At 37.4% G+C, this 25,886-nt stretch overlaps 1 protein-coding gene across 3 annotated transcripts in view; it reads left to right on the top strand.

Moving 5' to 3' along the window:
- RECK (reversion inducing cysteine rich protein with kazal motifs) overlaps positions 1-19,748 on the top strand; it is a 65,630-nt gene extending 45,882 nt beyond the window's left edge. For all 3 annotated transcript variants that reach the window (XM_065753011.1, XM_065753013.1, XM_065753012.1), the window contains 9 exons: positions 937-1,077; positions 2,881-3,069; positions 5,125-5,247; positions 5,771-5,942; positions 7,918-8,110; positions 9,529-9,739; positions 10,990-11,063; positions 14,570-14,725; positions 18,541-19,748. In XM_065753011.1, coding sequence (XP_065609083.1) covers positions 937-1,077; positions 2,881-3,069; positions 5,125-5,247; positions 5,771-5,942; positions 7,918-8,110; positions 9,529-9,739; positions 10,990-11,063; positions 14,570-14,725; positions 18,541-18,756 — 1,475 coding nt within the window. In that variant the 3' untranslated portion in view covers positions 18,757-19,748. The remainder of the gene's footprint in view (positions 1-936; positions 1,078-2,880; positions 3,070-5,124; positions 5,248-5,770; positions 5,943-7,917; positions 8,111-9,528; positions 9,740-10,989; positions 11,064-14,569; positions 14,726-18,540) is intronic.
- Positions 19,749-25,886: the final 6,138 nt, after the last annotated feature.

Genomic DNA, 25,886 nt, shown 5'->3' with positions numbered 1-25,886 from the left:
GGGAGTACTGAGCAACAATACAGACACCAGTGAAATTTGTTATGGAGAAAAAGATAGATCATGCTTGGGAGGACTAATCACAAGTAAATATCACTTAAACTATAGCATGATTTAGAACACAAGTTCTTGATGTACAACATTACACTTTTTTTTTCCTAATACATATATAAAATATATTAATGTAACACTCTTATGTATTAATGTAATTCTCAATGTATTAATTTAATGCTCTTTAACTGTGAAATTAAAATAACTAAAACATGATTTTAGCTGCAAAAGCAATAGAACATAATGGCAGGCATCTTACACATGAATGTGGAACACAATTATTTTTCATTAAATATGTATTTTTACATTCTTTTCCACATCTACTCTTCCCTGTTACTAATTTGTAATCCTTATAGGACTCTTGACTTTTTTAGTGTTGTAAGATCTATTAATTTTAGACCTTCCAAATTAAATTTTGACATCCCAGGAAGTTTGTAAAATTTTGGTTAAAACTATCACTGACAGTATCCCTCAACTTACAGTCTGATTTGATCTCTCAGTATATTAAAGCTTTGGATGATTCTTTCAATTTAGGTGCTTTGGTTGCATTCTCCTCTTTGTACTAACAGGAGAATCGAAGAGTATTACTAGTGAATTTGATTCTGCAAACAGAATCAGACTTCATTAATGATACAAAACTTGGTAAAATATAAAATCTCCTTCAAACCTATAATTTCTTAATTATCAACCATAAGAATATTCTTGATTGAACTAGCAGTCATTGCCAGTTTGTCTTTTTGTCATTTAGAGAAAAATCTGGGAGAAAAAAAAGAAGATTTGAACGGGTTTCAAAAATAAGGTTTTACTGAGTATGATAAATGCCATGTTTTCCTGTAGATAAGTTAATCTTATTTAAATCATTATAAATGCCATATACTTTGTTTTCAGGTCCAAGTTCTTTAGGAAACATTGTAGAAGATGTTACACATCCATGTAATCCAAATCCATGTGCAGCTAATCAATTATGTGAAGTAAATAGAAAAGGATGTCAGTCTGGAGAATTGTGTCTTCCATATCTGTGTGTGCCAGGTAAGGGTTTTGAACTTCTGTTTGCCTGAATTTTGGTGATAAAGATTTTACTGAAAAATTTATGAAAGCTTTAAAATGTATTGCTGATATCCCAAAAGACCTATTATCATAATTATCTATTCAAAACCTGTAGCATATGTTGTAGATCTTCTTATGTTTGTATTTTTATTCCTGACTAAAATGTAACATTTAATTAAAATATATTGTTTCTTTTGCTTCAGAAGAAATAAATATCCATACATGATCTCTAGACATCCTGCCTGCTACTTAAAATTACAAGCATAGAGTACTGAAAACTACACTTAGATTCACTGCAGCTCCAAACACAATAGCATATGTTACCCTGTATTTCCATGTGTTGTTAGCCATATCCACATAATTTTCCTCATTGGTCAAGTAAGTAGATGTTGTCTCTCGCCTTGAAATTAATGAAAATTTTGATGTCAGTCTTGGAATGACATTCTCAGAACTCTGAGAAATTTATCAAATGCTGGGGGATCAAGGATGTGCACTTGCACTGGCACAGCTATTCTGATATTGAATTAAAGTTCAAGATAGTGTCTTATGTGGAGTTGTCCCAAATCCATCATTGGCCAGAACAACTTCCCAAACTATCTCCAGCAGCTCAAAGGCAAGTAGTTCAGGTCTAAGCGAATACCCATACTTTTGCATAAGAGCTTCACTGTTACTGCAGTCTTTTACTTCATTGGATTAAGAGTTCCAGGGCTTGAGAAGCAAGTGATGTGGTCATAATTTATTTGCCTGTCCTTCTTTCTCTCTACTATTTGAGCTTGCAGCAGTGATGTAGTTCCTTTGCACTTTAATGACTGGCAGTACTATGTGCTTAATGAATCAGTAAAACTCCAGGTATCAAAGCTCCAAGGTAAATAACTCCATGTCTCTACAAAATCTAGGCTTATTGTTTGGAGAAAAGTGACACTGAGTTTGAGAAACAACAAAGACACAAGTAATTAATATTGTAGTGCTGTTTTGGCCTTTCACATAAGGCCAGTGGTGGTACTTCTTACTAAAGACGAAGCCTGGAAATGCAACAGTACACAACTGTACTTCCAAGACTGCATTTTTGCTACTCTTTGGATGAGTGATAATGTAGCTGCATCTTACTAGAAAGGAATTCATGGCCATATGGGGGCTACTTTTTTGAATATACGTGTTATCTAACTTCTGTACTGAGCTTTAACTTGAACTGATTTTGAGAAAGTGCCTCAGGTAGAATGAGCTTGTTACCTAACTTCAGAATAGCAGGCTTGGATGGTGATTCAAACAAGGTTTGAATCTACAAAAAGGGGTAGGAGATTGTACTGTGTACACAAATTCTACAGCACCTTCATTGTTCTACCTCAGGCACCTGCAGCACTTGCTGAAATTATTCTGCTCCTTTTCAATCAGAAAAATGACATGAGAGATAACCAGTGGATAGCTGCTTAAAAGCATGGTTTCAGTGAGGGAGAGTGAGAAGCACTAATTTTTAATCTGAATTGCTTGCAGCCCCTTTACTAGAGGAAGTGACAGAGAATGTGTAATTTACCACACCACATGTCTTCTACTACTACGGAAAATAGGAGTCTTTTTATCTTAAATGATGTTTCTGCAGGTACTTCAGAACACTGTCTAAAAACAAGTATCTTCCCTTTCTGCTACTTGTTGCTGTAATGAAATGAGTGAAGGGTAGAGAAAAACTGCTGTAGGTTTTTTTTTTTTTTATCTGACAGAAGAAGTTTTGGTAGTGGCACTCAAATTCAAATTTAATATATATTTAGTTAAATTTCTCTTTGTATATAGGCTGCAAACTGGGAGAAGCCTCAGATTTTATTGTCCGTCAAGGTACACTTATTCAGGTTCCATCCTCAGCTGGTGATGTTGGTTGTTACAAGATTTGTACCTGTGGACACACTGGATTATTAGAAAACTGTGTAGAAATGCATTGTATTGACCTCCAAAAATCATGCATTGTTGGAGGACAAAAAAAAAGTAAGTATCAGAATGGAAATTATATCTTTATAGATCACTTTTTCCTTAAGAATGAAATTCGAATTACATATGAAGATCAGAAAAACAAGATGCAAAGTTTGTTGGAAAATACAGTGGTTAATATCTGCATCCTTATACGTAACACTTGTTTAAAACTTTTGTATGCTGGAGAGTCACATAATTTAAGTCAGTACTGAACAATGTCTGACTAAACCAATGAAAGTTCTTTGGAAAGCTTGTTCTAGTATGCCATTTTTCAACCTCAAGGTCACTGACTCACTTCACATGCCCTGTGTTTTACAGTACTTCATAACACAATGTCTTAGGTTTGAAGGGACCTTACAGATTATATATTTCCAACCCTCTTGCTGTCAACAGGGCTGCCCATGGCCCTACTATATGGATTATAGCACTATACTTTCTAGCGTGGGACCTCTGGTGTATCACAGAACTGTTAAAAATGAACTGCTATCGCACGCAGCATCAGTCTGATCGAAAACTGATTTCAGAAGCTTCTGAGGATGGACTCATGCACACTCAGCCTGTATCAAACACTAGAACATCGTGTATACAGCAGCAAAGTAGAAAGCAACACTATCTTAGAATCACAGAATAGTTTGAGTTGGAAGGGACCTTAAAGATCATCCAGTTCCTAATCCCCTGCTGTGGGCATCCACTAGATGAGGCTGCCCAGGCATCCATCCAACCTGATTTTGAACTCCTCCAGGGATGGGGCATCCACAGCTTCTCTGGGCAGCCTGTACCAACACCTCACCATCCTCTGAGTGAGAAAATTTCCACCTAGCATCTATATTTCCCCTCTTTCTGTTTAAAGATATTTCCCCTTGTCCTGTCACTATCAGTCCAAGTCAGTCTCCGTGCTGTTTATAAGCTCACTTCAAGTACTGGATGGCTGCAGTGAGGTCCCTCTGGAGCCTTTTCCAGGCTGAACAAATCCATTTCCTTAAATCTTTCTTTGTAGGAGAGGTGCTCTCGACCTGCCTCACCATCTGCACATCTTCATAGTGCTGGATTCCCAGGCCTGAACACAGCACTCCATCACAAGGGCTGACCAGAGGGGTCAATCACGTCCCTCACGCACCTTATTTGTGTTGTTCAGGATACTGTTGGCCTGAGCTGCAAGCACCCACTTCTGCCTCATCCAGCTTTTCATTCACCAGGATCCTTGCTGGAGGATCCAGGAGCTTGCTTTTCAAGTCTGTCCATTTGCCTCTGTATGACATTCCTTCCTTCTATCAACTGTACCACTCAGCTTGGTGCAAACTTGCAGACAGTACATTCTGATCCCTGTCTTTGTCATTGATAAATACATGTTCAAGAGCATTGGTCCTAAGAGAGTCCCCTGGGGTACACCAGTCATGACCAGCCTCCACCTGGACATATATCTGTTAACCACAATCCTTTGGTTGCAGCCATCTAACCAATTCTTCATCCATTCAATCTTTCAAATAGTCCAGCCTGTTACCTCATGATTCCACTCTTTGGTAATGGAAGCCAACAGTGTAGGAAAGCTTTCAAGTAGATTGAGAGACAGTTACTTTTTTGATTATATAGAATCATGTAAGAAAACCTTCAATTTAGTATAAGCTCCAAATCTTGCAAACCTTTTTTTGGAAAATGCTGCAAAAAGATCCTTCTTTCTTGGCTAATTCTTTGTTTTAAACAGCTTTTTGTGCTTTCTTCTTCCATCTTCTCTTGTCATTTGCCTTGGAGTATCTCTTCCAAATTGCTCAAGTGCTGACCATTTTACTCGTGCCAGATTATTATTTTTCAAGAACTGTAATCCTTAAACTGAACTCTCTGAAAAGGGATTAGAGAGAATTGCCTAATTTTCATAGAGCATAGTTACTTTTTTGCTTTTTATCTCTTGATGAAAAGTACACTAAGGATAGAAGTATACACACAAGATAGCAATTGCAGTTGTAAAAGAAACTGATATTAAGGTAAAAATAATTAAAAATCTATCTGTGCTTATTATTTTCTGGTATATTTGTATTTATCGGATACATTTACTTAATTATTTTTATTATTAAGGCCATGGAACATCTTTTAATATAGACTGCAATGTCTGCTCATGTTTTGCTGGAAACTTGATATGTTCCACACGGCAGTGCTTAACGGATCATAGTTCAGAAGATGAACGTCGGAAGTTTACAGGTAATAAACAGCAGAAATTGTAATTTCATTATTCTTAGAGTAAGGATTATCTTCTAAATTCTTTCTACAGAATTCATGGGAATATGTCAGTATAAAAATATTCTTTTAACTGTTTATTCTCTAATGTCCAACCTACACTTCTGGAAGAAAATACTTTTTTTTTTTTTAATTTTTTTTTTATTTTATTTTTTAAATCAGAACAGAAAGGTTAAAATTAAGGTAGTCTGTGGAAATAGGCAGAGACAGGATAATGCTGCTGGGGATGACAGACAAGGAGTTTGTGGAAATAATAGAAAAACTTGAGTAAAATCAGGAAGTAAGTAGGACACAGACTTCAATTCCTACTACACGTGATTGTGTATGTGCTACAGTATTGCTTAATTAATTGCTAAAAAGGTATGAGGTTGAAGATTACAGTACGTTGCCACATTTGCAGGATGATTACGATGTCTTAGTGACCTCTTGTGTATCTTTCATCAGAGAAAATAAGCGTGAACCATATTCTTATGTGTTGCTTTTGCAGGTTTGCCATGTAACTGTGTAGATCAGTTTGTACCAGTATGTGGTCAAAATGGGCGCACGTATCCAAGTGCATGTATAGCTCGATGTGTTGGTCTCCAAGATAATCAGTTTGAATTTGGATCATGTATTTCCAAGGATCCTTGTAACCCTAACCCTTGTAGTAAAAATCAAAGGTAAAAGCAAAATATTCTTATGCTACTTAAAAAAACAAAGAGACCTTTTTCTTTGGTGAATGTATATTGTGTAGTAATGGTTTACTTTGGAATAGTTTAATAAAAGTAGTCTCTTTTACTTACTAATTTATTCATTTATCATAACAATGGACTGCAATAAAAATTCTTAGTTCTCTTTATGTAGTGCTATATTATTTATATTTCTTACACAGATCTCAATTCTAGAAATAAAACAGTACCTATGTATAGTTTAAAAAAATGGGAGAAAAAAAATTGCTGGACATTTTACTACTCTGATTCACAATTTCTTCTAATACTTACAAAAAAAAAACTTGCCTGAATTGTAAATTTTAATTAATTCCTGCCTATTCAGTTAATCTGTACTTCTAATTTCTGAAATTGAAATGTGTATAACTCTGGGAGGTTTTCAGTTTCTCTGACATAATTTCATTGTTATCTTGTGAAAATCATGTCTGTACAATCTCTGGGTTTGTTTTTTTTCATGTAAGAGAAAAATCTATATAGAGAAATGCAACAAAAATTCGTTTATGCTAGTGACAGGACAGTCTGAACTTCAAGAAATCAAAGTCCATGGCTTTTACTTTTGGTCTCTGTCTTCAGACAGAGTTCCTAATTTTCTCAGTGCTGTGCAATCCTACAGTTCCTTTGAAAATGTGAATTTTCTGTTTGGAAAGAAGGCTACCATAAGAGGTTATATAATATATTGCTTTTGTGACAAATGATAATATTTTTTTCCCTGCATATTTAAAAGCAGAAAACTGCAGACAAAACAGTATTATTTTGCAGCTATAATTGAAGTTGAGGCATTGAAACTATGAATTTTAAAGCTGAATTGTTGGTGTACATTCTTTAACTTCGATATTTTTAATTTAGAAAGTATTGAGTGGCTTTCTCTTCAGATTTACAGAATAATATTTATGTTTAGAACCTCAACTTATCTAATTAAAACCTGTATACAATAGATTATTCTGGGTGAGTCTGATAACATAACTGAACATGTAAAACTTCATTTTAAAGTAATTTTGAAGTGCTTACAATGTATTTAAGACTTTGTGTTCCATTTGTATTTTTAAAGCATTTGAATCTCAGAGTGAGTCTTTCCTTTATATATATTGCTTAGACAGCAACTTTGAGAAAGTATAAGAACATGATTATTGTAATTTGTAGATAAAGGAGATGGTTAGAAAAGCAATTTGGACCTTCATCAGTCTATTTTTCAAATCCTGTTGGTTGTCATTTATCTAGTAGATGGATGTCTTGCAAGACATATGGCAAATGTTTCAGAGATAAGATCATGGAATACATGCATTTAATATAAAAAGGAAAGTATTTCTGGTGTTTACTGCTCTTTACCTATTGGTGAACACTTGAGAGGGATGATAGGTTAAAAAGGAAACTGTTGGTACTGATTTTTTGTTTATTTTTAGTTATCCCCAGTGGATATTTTTTGTTTATTCTTAGTTATCCCCAGTGGATGTGATATAGTATACCAAACCTACAAAGCTTGAATCAAATTGCATACTTGCAATTGATCCAAGCAGTCTTTTTGTTTTCACTGCTCTCTCAACATAGGCTATACCTCTTCAACAGGATCATTTTGCTTTGCAGTTTACTGCTTTGGTGTTTTATTTAGTTTTCCTTAAGTACACCTTTACGAAGTGAGGTTTTGGAGTAAGAAAAAAGGTTTTTCGATCCTTTTGCAAAAATCCATTGAAAAATATTTGGTAGAAGACTAATTCTTATAGAAACTATAGTTGTGTGCATATACATTGACTAAATGCGTTGTGGATCAGTTTCATGTTTGTGACAAGTTTGTAATTGGTTATTCAGGATGTTTTGTCACATGCATTTCCTGTAGTTCTGTTTAACAACAGCACTTTAGAGTTTTTATTGAAAATGTTTCTGCTGAATACTTGGAAACTTCTTATAAACCTGTGATTATAACTTTCTTCAGGTGCATTCCAAAGAAAAAAGTTTGCTTGACTAGTTTTGGGAAGTTTGAATGTAGCCAACATGAATGTGTGCCAAGGCAATTAAATTGTGACCAGACACAGGATCCTGTTTGTGACACAGACAGTGTGGAATACAGTAATGTGTGTACTTTGTACCAAAAAGGGAAAAATTTAGCATATCGAGGACCATGCCAGGTAAGAAATGGTTTTAGAAACAATTAAATCTTTCCTTTATGTTCAATTTTACAGTATTCTGCTTTTATCATTTATAAAACATTTTCATTGAAAATAATCCTTTAAAGCTAATTTTAACTAATATAAAAATGCATAAAATGATATTCAGTATTTTCTGAAGTGTCAAGTGTTTGAGATAGACCTCTCAAAAACAAAAGCTTTGCTTCTGCTTTCTTAGGGGAAATACTCTGATGCTTGTGTTAAGTCTTCTATATTGTTCACTGCTATTACAAATGTATTTCAATGCAAGCTTTAATTAAAGCAGATCCTTGGTTAGGAATACCGATTAACACCAAGTTGAACTTTTTATAAATGAAAATTAATGTTTTATCATGTCTACTGTGTAGTTAATCTATTTTATTTTGTTTTAGAATATTTTAGGAGAATTTTACTTGCATGTTAATTTTCACCATTTATGCTGATAATGGGAGTTTGAGGCTCAGGGTCACTCCTGTCTTGGCAGCAAGTCTTTCTATAGAAAGTCTTTAGCATTTTGTTGGATTGTGCGTAGTATTTTCTTTAGATGGTCTGTATTTGATTGGTCTTCATATTAATCCCTCATAAGGATTAGAATTAGGTTAGTTCTTCAGTCCCACCATTCCCTGCAGTATTGGTAGATAGCCTGTCTGTTGCTCTACAGACCAGCTAGGAACTACTTTTTTTTCAAAGTCACTGGCTTTACCATTTTTAAGTTGGTTATCTCTAGATTCTTCTCAAACAATGGAGATGAATCTGGAATGAGTCTGTGAAGAGTCGTTGAATCCATTTACTTTTGTCTGTATTCAGAAGCTTAGGTTTGCTGGCTTTTGTCTTCTTGAATATGCTGAACAAATGTATCTGCAAAGGCAAGAGAGAAGGAATATTACAGTTTTCTATTATTTTTACATGTATTTGAATCAGATGATGCTGCATTTGCTTTTGTGAGAGAAAACTGAGACAGTAAATATTCTGTTATATATAAAGGTCTCAATAATATATATTTTTCGTGGAGGTGTCTAGTAATAGTTTTATTCCTTTGAAATAAGTTTAGATGTTTAGCTTCTCAAATAATGTGTTACTAAATTCTAAGAATATAAAAGAAAAACACACTGAAATGAATAAGTGATGGAAATAAAAACATTTAATAAATTAAATTACAATCATTATTTAGCTATTAGCACAGAACTAAAAGTCTTCTTCCCCAAAACATGTCTTATTGCACATTTATCAGATTGTAACTAAGATTCGTCTGTCACCTTCAAGGAATTATTTTTTGTATTTATTACCTGTTCTTGAACTCACAGTTACATTATACTCTAGATTTCTTTCTTTTCTGAATATTTAAATGTATTAGTCACAAATACCCATGTACTTTGATTTACCATTTCTATGTGTTTCAGCCATTTTGCAAATCGGTAGAACCTGTATGTGGACATAATGGGGAAACCTACAGTAGTGTGTGTGCTGCCTATTCTGACCGTGTGGCTGTTGACTATTATGGACACTGTCAGGCTGTAGGTGTTCTCTCAGACTATGGTTTTCACACAGAGTGTGCCTTTGTTAAATGTCCTCAGCTTTCTGCTGCTGGCTGCAAACCAGTCATTGCACCAGGTATGTTGCAGCTGTTGAAGTTTACTGTACATAGGAGAGAGTCTCCAGGCCATTTGTATTAATATATGTACATTTAGAACTAAACTTATGTTTTAAAAGACTGTATTCTGTTATGTCTTCGAAACATCCAAGAGGAATAATGGAGATCTTTAGTTAAGGCTAGAACAGGGTAGTGTTGGGACTCATCAAAGTGGAAGGGCTTATGGCTTTTGGAATCACGTTCGTTCAGTTTTTAGGAACTTGCAGCTGTGCCCATAGGACCTGTCAGGGAGAAACGAATGAAGTCTGTGGGGTATAGGGTACAATGTCAGTAGGAACTGGAGGACTAATTTTTCAGAACTGACAGCACAGATGCAATGTGGGAATGCTGAACTATCTTCAGAGTTCCCAAAATAACAAAGATTATATTTTATTAGAAGACAAGAGTAAGATACCATTTGCATATACAATACTGTGAAGAAGGAAAACAGTAGGAGTAGTTTTGCTGTTTTGTTTTTTCATTCTTCTCACAAGTACTTCCTTAATGAAACAGTGATTAACTAGTCACAAGAAATGTCAGTTTTCAAAAAGTTTCGTGTGTTTTCTCATTCAGGACATTAACAAAGGGCTGATGTGCTTTACTGTTTTGTCTAATATTTTAACATTCATTCTTAGAATGTGCATTACGTAGTCAGGAGCATGAATTAAGCATACAGCAATGGGTAGGCAGAAAGTTGAAATATTAGCCCTTTTGTTTCCAAGATAGTGAGGGAAAGTGGTAGAGGAAGTAAAAGTGCTTCCATGTTAGAAGGGATCATTTGGGTTTTTCTCCCCTAGCCATATGAAGATTCTAAGTTTCAACATGGTACAACTGTATAAAGTAATGCGCAGTTATGCATCTGTCACTATTTCAGCTTTTTTGAATCTGTAGTTGCATATGCATTCATACAGTATCTTGTCTTGGAATACACAATATGCCTAGACTTTTTAGCTTACAATAATGTTATGCATAAACAAATTTTTTTTGTTTGTGATACACTTTGGCAGCAGTAAATATACGTCTACTTTTTCACTGTAAAGATTTTCAACATTTTAAAAAAACAAGATTGTATATTTCTGCTATCAAACTGAAAGATTTACTCTGCTTTGGTAGCTTTGATATTTTCATTCTTAACATTCTATTTTGAGCTTTACTTGAAGTGAAAAGAGTTATTTTTTATTTCAGAGATTTTGTTGCAATTTTTTTGCTTCTTTTTTTCTTTATCACACAGGAGCATGCTGTCCAGTGTGTGCTGGAATGCTGAGAATATTATATGACAAAGACAAGCTGGATAATTTTGCAAGGGTAAAGTTCAGTCATTCCTTGTGTTAAAGGGTACATGGAAAAGTCAAGTTATTTTATACTCTTCTGAAAAGTATTATGAAATCAGTTATTTTTCAGATTTATTTTATACCATCAATTATTTCTTAATATTTGGATACAGAAATTGAATGACAGGGCAAAACAAAACAGAATTAGGATAGACAAGAACAAGCACATTAAGTTGCAGTTAAAATGACTTCCAATAGTAAAGGCATGCTAAGTAAACTATGTCTATCTCATGGTACTAACACAGTTTGTGTATTTATTTATGGCCCTTTTATTAAGATTATTCCACTGGCTCCTATTTTCTAATTTTGGTAACTTAGTTCTCGCATTGTCTTTGGATTGTTTTACACTATTCATGTTCATCTAGATAGTTATCACTGATTTGTCTTGCTCTTCAGCTAAAATTTCTTTTAAAATATTTTCTAAATTTAACATTTCTGTAAGTTAGATGCTTGCATTCTTTGCAGTTCTTCGAAAACCTGTAGTTTAAAATGGCTCCTACGTTGACTGTCCACCAATGAACACAACATTCTAGGTCCAGCCTCAGCATGTGGTGTGTAAAAGGATTGCATTTCTCTGTTGACCCCTGCTTTCATGCTTGAGTATATGGAACAGAGTTTAACACTTAGAATAATAGAATCATAGAATTGCTCAGGTAGAAAAAGACCTTCAGGATCATCCAGTCCAACTGCAACCTAACCATACTACCCTAACTCTAACAACCCACCGCTCTATCATGTCCCTGAGTGCCACATCCAGATGCTTTTTAAACACATTCAAGTATGGTGACTCAGCCACCTCCCTGCGGAGCCAATTCCAGTGGTTAACAACCCTTTCTGTAAAGAAGTTTTTCCTGAAATCCAACCTAAACCTCACCTGGCAAAACTTGAGGCCATTTCCCCTTCTCCTGTCACCTGTGAGTGGGAAGAGACCGATCCCACTCTCACTGCAGTCACCTTCCAGGTATTTTAAGAGAGCAATAAGGTCTCCCTTCAGCCTCCTCTTCCCCAGACTAAACAGCCCCAGCTCTTTCAGTCATTCCTCATACAGCATATTCTCCAAGCCCTTCACTTGGCTTGTTGCCCTTCTTTGGACCTGCTCCAGCACCTCAGTGTCCTTTCTTGTATTGAGGTACCCAAAATTGTACACAGTACTTGCAGTGAGGCCTCAGCAATGCCGAGTACAAGGGGAGGATTACTCCCGTAGTCCTTCTCACCACACCATTACTGATACAAGCCGGGATGCCATTGGCCTTCTTGGTCACCGGGACACACTGCTGGTTCATGTTCAGCTGACTGTCCTTCAGAACACCAAGGTCTCTTTCCATCAGACCACTCCTCCTCAAGCCTTTAGCATTGCTGCAGGTGTGATCAGAATGCAGGATCTGACACGTGGTCCTACTGAAACTCCTACAGTTTGCTTTGCCCATTGATACACTCTATCCAGGTCCCTCTGTAGTGCCCTTCTCCCCTCTGGCAGATCAACACTCCCTCCTGACTTGGTGTCATCTGCAAACTTACTGAGGGTGCACTCAATCCCCTCATCGATAAAGATGCTAAATAGGAGTGCCCCCAGCACCAAGCCCTGGGGGGCATCACTTGTGACTGGCTGCCATCTGGGTTTAACTCCATTGACCACAACTCTCTGGGCCTGGCCATCTAGACAGTTTTTCACCCAGCAGAGTGTATGTCTGTCCAAACCATGGGCAGCCGGCTTCTCCATGAGAGTGCTGTGAGGGTCCAGGTCAGAGGCTTTAACTGATTTTTAGCTTTGCATCACAATAAAATAGAATACATGATTAGTGTGCCTACTGAAGTGAAACAATCCATGTTTGCATCTGCATGTGATTTTTATTTAAAAAGTCAAGGATAAGGAATTTGCTTGAAACATTTCAAAAGTGCACTAACCTATAGACAGTAGTAGAAGTAGAGATAATTAATAATTATCAGTTAGACCTGAGTAAGCAGGCAGCTTCACAGTGCCCAACACTGAGTTGGGCAGAGAGAAAACGTTTGAGATTCAACAAGGTCAAGTCCTATATCTGGGGAGGAAAAACAGCCTGTATCAGTACATGTTAGGGGTTGACCTGCTGGAACAGAGCTCTGCAGAGAAAGTCCTGGGTGTCCTGATGAACAACAAGTTGGCCATGAGCCAAGGTGTTCTTGTGTCCAAGAATGCCAGTTATATCTTAGAGTGTATTAAGTGCATCTTCACCCTCTGCTCTGCCCTGTAAGGCCACATCTGGAGTACTGTGTCCACTTCTGGGCTGGATGATCTTCAGAGGTCCCTTCCAAACCCTATGATTCTATGTTTTTCTAATTAGCTCTTATAAAAACACAGGGAGAAAAATACATTGAGCAGCTCCTCTGGACATTGTCCAGTTCAGCTTCCTGCTCAAGGCAAAATTGACTCCAGCTGAACCAGTCTGGACAGTAAATTATTGAAAATCTCCGATAATGGAGATTTCACAAACTGAGCTCCACTAGATTCCAGTTCATTTGTATAGCCTTGGGGATTCCTCTTCTCTTTTTCTTTACCCTTTGCCACACTACCTTTCTGTTTTTTTGTCAGCAGTCTCACTAACTCCCTCTTCCCTTGCTCACAGTATTGCACAGTATAGAGTCCTCAAGTTTTCAGATCTCATATATACATAGATTGCTCTGAAAGTAATGTCTTCTATTTGTTTCCATGGAAACTACAACAGGTACAAAGAGCACAAACTGCTATTTGATAAAGCGAACTCTTAGCTACAAAACAGTATTTTTCAATGTAGTCAACACTACTAGCTATGCATTTTTGCCAGCCATGCACAAAAGCCTGCATGCTATCCTTGTAAAAATCTGCATGGGCATTCAGAATGTGGGTTGTTTTTCATGTTGCTGTCACCTCTGCTGAAACATAGCACCTGTCACCTCATTTTGCATTTCCTGCTGATGAATGTCAGTGGGTGCCATTTTTTCTACATGGAGAAATTCAGTTCCACGCCTTTGCTTCATCTGCACTTTCCATGTCAGATGCCATTTTGTTAGACTGCCCCTCTGCTGTCCTCTTTTGAATGGCAAAAAAAATGTAATGGAATATTGGCAGGAAGGTTCAACCTCTATTGCCATACCACCTATGTTGTGGTCCAACATAATAAAACAGGAGGCATTACTTTTGAGCATCCCTCTTATAAATATGCATTGACAGTCTTAACCCTTCCCTTTGGAAAATTCAGTCAGGTGTCACTCAGTAAATCCAGAGATGCTCTCTGACTCATCACACTCATCTGGATAATAGTGCAAAGTATGAAAGTAACCTGAGCATGGGAAGTTAAAAGCTTTGTTACTCTAATAAGGGAGAGGCAGTAGGGAACCAAACTAATGAGAACCATATGAAGTTTTCTACTTGCTGGGGGAGCAAATGCCTATGGGATCTGTCTGAGAGAAATGATAATATAATTTTGCATAATATAATCCAGGAAGTGCTTTGTTTTTTTCCAGGTAACAAATAAAAAGCCTATAACTGTACTTGACATACTTGAAAAACTCCGCCTGCATGTTTCCGTGCCACAGTGTGATGTGTTTGGATACTTAAGCATAGAATCTGAAATTGTGATTCTCATCGTTCCTGTGGATCAGAAACCCAAACCATTGCAGGTATGCTATATTCTTATTTACCCAACATGAATTTACTTCAGTTTTAAAATTGTTTTCCTGTGTGCTGAATACATGCAGATTTCTCTAGTGACTTGATCCTAAATAGTAATTATTACTAATAGCATAATGTGCCTTGAGAATCCTGATGTACTGGTAAGAGACTTTTGAGTGTGGATAATAAAACAGGTGAGGCAAAGGAAGCCCAATGATGGACTAATGCTGTTTTTCTTTTAAAACGAATAAAGGTAGAAGCTTCAATTTTCTATGGCTAAAATAGCAGAAAATATACTTATTAGTGAAGGACATCTTCAAGTAATATTGTGTAATAAAAGTATCTTTTGCATGAAATGGCATTCCGTGTCTAGTGTCAGGGTTGAAAGTAGGTTGGCATACATTAGACAGAAGCACATCTGTGTACTAGTATCATAGTAATATATTGTGTCTGTCTTGATGTTAAGCAGTTCTTAACCAAAGATGATTATTGATACTATATTCTAAGATGTGCAGGGATATCCAAAATGCTCTTATAGCCTTAAAAATGAAATAGAATTAAAGTAAGCTGCCCAAGCATTACTGAACTCTTAAGTGTAAAGCAACAAATGCAGGTCAAAGGTCTTTTCTTAAGAACGCTGTAGAGCAGAAGCAAGACTCTGTGTATTGGACATTTATTACTGCTGGAGCTGTTGCTTCATTTTTAGTTTGTTAACCTGTACAAGACCAATGAGTATATCATCTTCCTATTAAAAGGAACAAAACTTGCCATTCTATACTTGTTCCTTGTCTTGTTTAGCCCTGCTGACAGCGCGTTATAATGAAGATCCATTTGGTCTTTCTGTGGTTTCACCCAGCAAGCAGCAAAGCACCACAAAGCATTTGCTTACTCCCTGCACCAGTGGGCTGGCAGAAGAGAATAGGGGAAAAAAAAGACTAACTCATAGGGTGAGATATTTTCTAAGACAAAAAAAAAAAAAAAGAGGAAAAAAGGGAATAGAAATGATAATAATAATATATATAAAATTACATATGTGTGTTTACAGAACAAGTGAAGCACAACAAAATTGCTCACCACCTGCTATCCACTGCCAGCAAGGCACCATGTAGCAGCTGCCCCTCACAGCCAATTCCTCCAGTTGTATAGTTCCACATGATGCCATACAATATGGAATATGCCTTTGGCCGGTTTTGGTCAGCTGTCCGTGTTCTGTCTCTTCCCAGCTCCTTGTGCACCTCAGCCTCCTTGCTGGCAGGACAGTACAATAAGCTGAGAAGCTGAAATATCCTTCGTGCTGTACAGCATTGCTCAGCAACATCTAAAACATTGGTGTGTTATAAACATTTTTTTCCTCCTAAAGCCAAAAAAGAAAATCATACCAGCAACTATGAAGAAAATTATCTCAGTTGAAACCAGGGCGAATTCTCTGAATGGTTCATTCTGTCACCTTACATATCAATGTACACAGGTTGAGAATTGAGGATTTAGCTTCAAAAAGGAAGGAGGAAAAAATCTGTCTACAGACTCATCTTTTACAAAACAAACAATTTAGGCAGGTTGCTTTTGGGGGGTTTGCTTATTTTGCTGTTTTATATTTGTGTGTACTTCCTGATTATTTGTTTCTGCCATCTAATTCTGCATGTTCAGAATTGCTTCTGGGCTGGTCTGAAGTTATGAGTATATAAAATCACTGCCATTAATTCTGCAAGCTGCAGTATCAAATAGGGCATTTGTTTCTCAGAAACACTGTGTGTATTTTGCTACTGGAGCAAACATCTGTTATGTCCAATTCTGCTCCAACTTTTATCTCCTTCTGTAACAGAAATAGCTCAGAACTCTACCGATACTTAGGAAATAAGGTTTTAATCCTTATCAATCCTGTCAGTTCTCACCTGGTCTGCAGCAGATGCTGTCAGATTCCTGGTGAGGACTGCCTGAAATCAGAGTGCCCACATGAAACCAAGGATTAGCTCATGGCTGCCTAACCTTTTGGCTTGTCTGGTCCAGGCTAAGTGAAGAGGAGCTGTCTTGGCCTGCATAAACAGAATTTGCTCTGAAGTTAATAACTCCGATTTATTTCCATGGAAACTATAACAAAGAGCACACTAACTTCATTTGATAGAGCAAATTCTCAGCTACAAAACACTATTTTTCAATATAGTCACCACCATTAGCTGTGCGTTTTCACCAGCAATGAACAAGAGGCTGCATGCTATGAATATGTAAGTCCACACCAGTGAAGGTGACCTACTGTCGCCGCTGCTGAAACACACCACCCACCACCTTACTGTGCTCACATTCACTGTATGGTCTCCATAAATATTCAGCATCAGTGAATATCAGTGGGTGCAACTTTTTTTCCACATGAAGGAATTCATTGACACCTTTGCTTCATTTCAGTGTCAGACTCCATTATGTCAGACTGCCCCTCTGCTGCTGTGTCTCAAACAGCAACACCACGTAATGGAGTACTGACAGGAAGGTTCACCCTCTATTGCCATTCCACCATCATCCACCTCTGATGCTATGGGCCAACATAATGAAACAGGAGGCATTACTTTTGGAACAGCCCTTGTAAAATATACAGTATCATCAATATATAAGTAACAAAACATTTTAAATTTGTTCTTAAAACGTTAAAATAATAAGAGAGGAAAATTATGGGATATTTTATCCTGTTTTTGTGAAACTGATGCATCAGGTTGCTGGCTGGAAGGGGTTGCAGTCCTTAGTGAGGGCCCAAGTTGTTCATCAGATTTTTGACGAAATTTTACTTTTTCTGTACATAGTTTAGAATGCACATACTGCCAAAAACTCTGAACATTTCATTTGAAGAATTGCAAGTAATGTTCATATAAACTCAAAATGGTGTCACAGGCATAAGTTTATTCACTTATTTATTTATTTTCACGATCTTAAAACCTAGTCTTAAATTCCTTCATTAAAAGTCCGCTGCTCGGATCTGTGTGTGTGGCTGATGCATTGCAATGCACGCAGTTCTTTGCCATCACTCGAGTCAGCAGGCATCACTTCAGGTGACGATGCTGTGGCTGATGGGGAGCAGCCGGGCTGTGCAGGGGGGGTGGATGTGCCTGGATGAGCTGCTCAGCTCACTGCTGTTATCTGTTACTGAGTGAGAAGTTCCTCAGTGTTCAAAGCTTTGGGCCTCCAGGCACCAAATTTGTGAAATAACCAGCTCACAAGAAGCAGCCTTCAAGGCTGCTAAAGATCATTAATAGTAAATTTATTCCTGGGATACAGTATAAGGTAAGATGGAAAAAACAATTCTAAAAGAAATTTATTATGTCAATGGGGGAATTATAAGTGGATTACTTTATGTCTTAGTTCTGTCTCAGTTCTCTCAAGGTTTTGCTTTTATTTCCATTTTTTTCCTCCTTTCCCATAGAAGAAACCTGCTTTCCCTGATGGGGGCAGGGGAGGGGGGGAGGCGCCATTACAAAATCCTGATTTTCCACTGCAGATTTCAGGGCATTGTCTTGCTCAATGTGGAAGTCCTCAGTTACTTCTGGTTTTAATTTACTGTGAGCTTTTTGGCATCAACATTCAAAACGTGTCATCCTGACCATTTGTATGGAGCTTCCTCCTTCCTCTCTTGCTGCATCCACAGTAGTTCTACAGCAGCACAGCCCATCACATTTTTCTCTAGTATATTTTCCTGAGGCTACACTGAATCACTGACAAAAAGTTTACATGCTGACTGGAATAATTACATTTTTCTTTCTGAATTTTTCTGTCTATTAAAGATGTCTGCATTGGCATTTTACCTGACAAGAAGAGAAACAATAACTTTTTTTCTTCCTAGATTGAAGCCTGCAATAAAGAAGCAGAAAAGATAGAGTCATTAATCAATTCAGACAGTCCAACGTTAGCATCGCACGTACCTCTGTCAGCTCTTATTGCATCTCAAGTACAAGTTTCGTTTAGCATTTCTTCCCCTTCTGTTAAGGTGGGGCCTGTTCTGCACTGCCTGTTTGTAAGTTTTCTATTTACCTTGCTAAAATTCACGTATTATATATAGCTACATAGAAAATACACGCTAGTATTACGGTATTTCACATTATGAAGAACATTGAGAACTATCAATCACTGAACCAGAAAACAAAAAACATAGAAGACTCTGTGTACTAATATTTTTCACTGAAGGATGAAGAGTATTTGAATGATCTGAAACACGATTCCTTTATTCATTACCAGTAAAATGTTTGTTTCAGCACAATTAGATCATTTTCCACTATCTTGTAACCACAAGCGCACAATGGAAGGTTCTGCCTTTATAGATCTATATTTGTGAGAAGGTTCTTAGAGGTTTTTTCAGCAATGAACAACGTTTTAATTAAATTTATTGAAAAATGTTAACTTTATATTATTCAGATAAATATTAGTGACAACAAAATGTGCCTGTTCTAAGCATCATTTTTTGAAGAAACAAATTGCTGCTGCTTCATTACCTTACCAAAAATATGAGTTTATTCTCATGTAAATACACTTTCATATTTTATTATGAAGGAAACTAGTCCTGAGCCTACTTCAGTAGACAGCTTAACTTGGACTAGCAAAGATTTGCGGGACACTGGGCTCAATGCTTTTAAAATGACAATCAAGCTCTATACTAGTACCTGAAGAAATGTGTTCTTTTTATAGTTTTGTACATTTCAGAATCTTGTATTAGATGCAAATTTATAAAGAATCTCAGTATCTATATTTAAGTGCCATTTAAAATATTGCAGTATTTGCATGTTATCTAATGAAAGTTATACTTTAAATATGTTTAAATGTTTACACAAACAGTATGTTTTATTTCTTATTGTATTCTATGCACCTGACCTTACTCTGCATGAAGTATTTTATATCAGTATTATAATAACCAACTTTTGATTTTTTTTTTTGCCAAAATGCTGAACTTTGAAAGCACTGAAAACTTTTTGAACGTGTATGTTATTGTAGCAATTATTTTATGCTAAATCTTTTAAATAAAAAGGTATTAAAGTTTTTTTTATCTTAATAAAACTGTCATTTGTCCTTATACCGGAAAGTATTTTATAATGCTCTGCACTGGAGTTATTTGTTCTTTCTCAAATCAACACACAGTAACTACAATTATTACATACAAATGAGACTTACCTGGCTTAATTTTTCCAAAGAAAGTGAACTTGGGTTTTACTTCTTTTTCTTTGCCACATTTCTGTGTAGCGTATGCACAGTTAAGTACACATCAGACTTGATTAACTACAGAAGAATGTAGATTCTTTTATGGGACCATCATCATAAGGTTATGGTCACCCACATTTTTTAATTTGTTCACTCTGTGCAGCAGTAAATCCATACAAATGTTAAGGACAGATTCAATACCGTGTTTGTACCTAAAATTTTAGGCTCAAGCTCTTCCAAAGCAAACTGTTTGGATGTGTATTCTTTCAAGCCCACGCAGTTAGTTTCTTTGAATCCTCCATCAGTTGCTTTTCTTGCTGTTGTGGTCTATTAAAGAATGAAGAGCAGTTTTGTATTTCAAATACTGCTGTACTCTACTGTACCTTCAGTGTTGTTTCTGAGCGCTTAATGGTAGATGAGTACGAATGCAGTTAAATCTTGGCAAGTGTTCTGACCAAGCATCTCCAGGAAGACTGATGCATATAAACAAAGCTTTGATAGAAAAAAAATGTCTAACACCTTCATCTGTTTCTTCTGCATATTCCTTATAAACTCGGACATGAGTATAATGAATGTATTTGAAAGGTTTTTTTTTGTGGTTTTGATGCCGGTATTCCACATCAGAGCATCATGCAGCAGTTAAGGAGTTAATGCTGTGGGAGCAGCAGAGGGGCGGAGCTCCGCACCGGATGCCAGGCGGCGCTCTGCCTGGGCGCGTTCCTCTGGGCTGCCGTGGAGGTTCAGCACGTGTGCTTCCCCTGCAGTTTCGTCCTTAACGTAAGCTCACAGCTTTTGGTTTGGAAATTTTATCTCTCTCTCAATTGTTCAATTTTATTAGATTTAGTAAAGTTACCGTTCCTTCTCAGATCGTGCCGTTGTCTTCTTGTAGACCCATCTCTTCCCGCTGTTTCCCCCTCCCCCTCCCGGAGCGCGGCTCTGCTCGGGCGGCCGCGCGGCCACTGACGCAGTTTCTTTTTCTCTCCTCTCTTCCTTCTCGGTTTCCCTTGGGTCACTGTCACGGATTACGCCGTGACAGTTTTTCATTCCTCTTTTTTTTAAAGCTGAAATAGCTTAGATGATCTCCTCAAAAACTGCAAACAATTTAGAAGATTTATTTAATTTTTTTAATCTGTTTTTTTTCCAAATCATTAATGTGTCTTTGACTTTAACCTTAACTTTCTCAGTGCTTAGCTGAAGCAATTTGATGCCTATTATAAAATAAAAGAAATTATATACACCATGCTGGAAAAAATAAGGAATACCACAGGATATGTTGTGACTATTTTTGGTACAGCTGTGGAAATTTTCTTTGAAATACAGCAAAAAGTTCTCAATTCATGTGACAAATTAAGAATCTGGAAAAAAACAGTATTTCAATTGAGAGATTTTTGTTGTCACGTGTGAAATGTCCAGTACTTCCTGGAAAACAATGAAGCTTTGAGTGGTTATGTTGAATACATACAGAAACAATGATTCTTTATATAAACCTGCACATAAATCCGAAGTCCAACGTATACAGGGTTCAGGTTATTTTTGCTGAACGAGTAAAAGTACTTGACTATTTTCTAAGGGTTTCTCAGGATCTCTGGCTCCCTCAAAGGAATGGAAAAACCTTTTACTTACAGATTTCTGGATTCAAAAGAACTAGAAGAGATGGAGGAAACCACACAGAATTTTACTTCCAAGTTGCAAAACTGGAGCAAGTCCCATCACTACCTTAGTGGAAGTCTGTATTTGTGTAAAACACATGAGAATATCAAAAGAACACAAGGCTGCTTATTGCTTGTCAAGCAGGACAGAGTTGGAACATCTACAAAACATACTTTCTTGTCTGTGGAAAACCAGAGTTAACATCAATAACTGGCTCTAGAGAGATGTTTCAGTTCTGTTCAGGTTTGCTTAGTTTGATTTTTCTTAACATTGTAGGAGCAAGGCAGAGAGACCAGCAGTGCCTGCTTAGACACCCCAAAGGATTAGCCAAGAAAACAAATGTCAGGGCATACAGAGCAAGGGTTTTCCAGCTTATTTATGGTTACTGCTGATTATGGTTACTGCTGAGTTCTGAGCACAGCAGGAGTTGAGATCTCTGAATTTCAGAGGAGGTAATAGTTCAGTTCTGTGGAACAGTCACCTGAGGAAGTAGAGGGCATGAAATCGGGCACTTAGGCCTCTGAAATGACAACTGTGACTCTGCTCTGCTTTTATTCGCCTATTTTAGACTACCTTAGCACCATAAACTACAGATTTACATGTAAATCTTAACTGAAAAGTATTATTGATACATCCATACTGAGCTTTATGACACATTCCAACACCATCACTATTCCTGGGAAGCCCTGGGAGTGTTTACGTGAGCATACCTTTTTTTTTCAAAAACATACCTATCTGGGTTCTAAGTCTGCGGATTAAATGTTTCATACTTGAAGTCTGGACTACAGGATGACTCCCTAGACCAAACGAAACTCAAAAAGTGTAACATTGGAAACAAAAGCTGCCACTGGACTCAAATTCAACTTCCTGCCTATCTTTAGCGTAATCATTACTTTTATACAATTAGACAAGTAGCTCCAGCTGATTCATATGAACTACTCATGAAGTAAACAACTGTATTTCTAGCAGAGGTTGCAGCCACAATTTACCACATTCTGCCTTCCACATAAATAGTAAAGCACAGCTATTTTCCTACTCCCCTCTGGGATACACGTTTGCACGAGGGAAAGAAATCCCCATCTCAAAAAGCCTCTATGAAAAATGTTTCCAAGCACTAGCAGATTTTTTGTCACAAGTGAGCATAATGCATTAATTTTTACTCTTTTAGCACTGCAGGAGTAGATCAACTTTGGGAATTAACACAATGAAGGTAAAGATTTCAGAAATTAATTATATTTGAAGCTGACTGATACTGTACCAATGTAATGGTATCAAAATTTGCATTATTTTAGGTGACTGACTATGACCGTTATGATCTAAAGCAAAGAAAAGTACTAGACTAAAAACCTTTCTAAATTTACAAGGGTTTTGTACATAAATAAATTATCAAAATAGTCTCAGGTACAATACTTCAAAATTTCTGCCTATTAAATCATTTCCACATCTTACCATCGTTAGGATTTATCATTGCTTTCAAAATTATTATGTAAATTAACTAATATTTTGCAATTTAGAAAGCCTATGTTTAAATGCATACAATAAAGCCCTTAGAGTATATTTCAACTCTACGCTGATAGTAATTTTAAACTATGAAAGATAAAATAGAATTCTGCAAGCACAGCATAGGTTCATAAGGTTGGAAAGGACCTACAAGATCATCTAGTCCAACCATCCTCCTATCACTATCCCTAACCAACCACTAAATCAAATCCTTTAGCACCTCATCTAAACGCTTCTTGAATAGCACTAGGGATGGTGCCTCAACCACCTCCCTAGGCAAGCCATTCCAGTGCCTGACCACTCTTTCAGAGAAAAAATGTTTCCTCAGGTCTAATCTAAATCTTCCCTGGCGCAACTTGTGGCCATTCCCTCTCATCCTGTCATTATTTATCAGGGAGAAGAGGCCCACCCCCTCCTCACCACAACCCCCCTTCAGGAAGTGGTAGAGTGCAATAAGGTCTCCTCTGAGCCTCTTCTCCAGACTAAACAATCCCAGCTCCCTCAGCCGCTCCTCATAAGACTTGTGCTCCAGACCCCTCACCAGTTTTGTTGCCCTTCTCTGAACACGCTCCAGGGCCTCAATGTCCTTCTTGTAGTGAGGGGCCCAAAACTGAACACAGTACTCGAGGTGCGACCACACCACAGCTGAGTTCAGGGGGATGATCACCTCCCTGCTCCTGCTGGCTACACTATTTCTAATACAGGCCAGGATGCTGTTGGCCTTCTTGGCCACCTGGGCACAATGCCGGCTCATGTTAAGCCGAGCATCAACCAACACCCCAGGTCCTTTTCCTCTCTACATTCTTCAAGCCATTCTGCCCCAAGCCTATAGCATTACATGGGGTTATTGTGGCCAAAGTGCAGGACCCGGCACTTGGTCTTATTGAACCTCATCCCATTGAGCTCAAACCAGCTGTTCAGCCTATCCAAATCCCTCTGTAGGGCCTCCCTACCCTCAGGCAGTTTGACACATCCTCCCAACTTGGTGTCATCTGCAAACTTACTGAGGGTACACTCAGTTCCCTCATCTAGGTCATCAATAAAGGTATTAAACAAGACGGGCCCCAAAACTGACGCTTGGGGGACACCACTCGTAACGGGACGCCAGCTGGACTTAACTCCATTAACCACTACCCTCTGGGCACGGCCCTCCAGCCAGTTCTCCACCCAGAGAAGAGTGAACCTGTCCAGGCACCAACTTTTATGACCAACAAAATATTCTATTTTGACTCTCCATTGCTATCTGAGGAAGAAAAAGGAAAAAAAAACAGATTTTTACTGTAGGCCATTATTCTCAAACAACTGGCTACTTCTATGTAGAAATAGATCAGTGTATTTTATGTACAGCTAGACTTAACATGTCACTGCTACAAAATCCTACATGTACTGGCCTCCTGCCACCAGCACACAGTCCTTTCTTGAGAATGCAAGAAGACAAAAAAAAAAAAAAATAGGTAGTCAAAATAGGTAAAAATAGGTAGGGTTTATATATCAGCAAACCTGTATATTACTTACCAATTTGTTGCATTAACAGATGAGTATTAATCAGAAATCAGTCCCTTCTTAAAAATAGAATGTATTCTCCCAGTTTATTCTCAGATCTGCTTTCCTGGCTTCCACTCCACTTGGAGCAAGTAGAGTAAAATGGGCCAAAGGGTGTTGATGGTTCTGAAACTGACTGACTTAGTAGTTCTATAGGGTCTTGTTGTAAATAGCCACCCTTGTGTTTTGGCAAATGTTGTATTTGGCAAATTAGTACCAGAACTTCAATTTCTTGGAAAATAAGCAGGTGTCAGTGTTTAATGAACAGTATTACTATATTGTGCTATTATTTTAAGGTCTACCTAACGCATCTAGATGATCTTGGTCCACTTTGCTTTTGTGTCTAACACCAAAAAGAATGTTATATGAAGTTCCCTGAATATTAAAAGAAAATAGTGAGGGAGCAAAAGAATTATTTGTACACACACCCAAGAGAAAAAATAGTTTTTTTTTTTAATTTGAAACCCACCTCCAATACTGAAAATCCTTAACATCATCAATGGATGCCATGTAGTGGAGTGCCTCCATGGGGCACCAAGCATGGTAGAAGTCTGATATGACTTCCCAGCTTCCAACCCCAACTAACATTCATATCTCAAAAGAACTATCTTGAACTATGTATCACAAGCCTTCCCCAGATGCACACTAATTCCTTCCTGCTGGAGTACACTGATAGCAGCAGAATGACCTCAAAGATGATGCAGCTCAAATATCAATATTTGAAGACTGAAAATGACTGCTTAAGATTTCAGCACTTCTAGAGCTTCCCTTTTTCTCACCAAGAGTCCTTCAAACTGGTTTACAAACTGCACTGTGCTCAGATCTCAACAGTGACCATTTGCTTGCTGACTTTTTAATGAGCTATTATTAAGCTACAGAAGTGCACTGCTACTTGTTGTCTTACGTATCAGGGTAGGAGGTGCAGGCAACCCTATAAACAGTGATTACGTTTGTTCAACTAAGTCTGTGCAGTACTAAATTACTAAGCTTTTCCAAAAGGCAGACTCTCTTTAGGTAACTGCACGTTACATTAAAATTCACCGAAGGTGTCAACATGTAAGTATCAAGATTGTACCTGAAACATAACTTTACCTACCTCACAGAACCTCAGTAGACAGTCACCAGTTCTGTTCTAATGTCAGATGCTCTTAGAAAAATCACAAAAATAATTCTGCATCTGCCTTAAGAACTACTGCATAGCACAATCATATGCTTACTAATTTTAAAAAAATAGCTTGAGGACATTACCTTCTCCTTACCAGCACAAGGTACTAATAGCCAGCATCCCCTTTTTTTATTCTGTGAAAT

This window comes from Cyrtonyx montezumae, unplaced genomic scaffold (genome assembly GCF_038088225.1).
Source record: "Cyrtonyx montezumae isolate F1298 unplaced genomic scaffold, pur_monq_1.0 scaffold_8, whole genome shotgun sequence".
Classification (NCBI taxonomy): Eukaryota; Metazoa; Chordata; class Aves; order Galliformes; family Odontophoridae; genus Cyrtonyx; species Cyrtonyx montezumae.
This window is presented reverse-complemented; position numbering and strand designations above follow the sequence as displayed.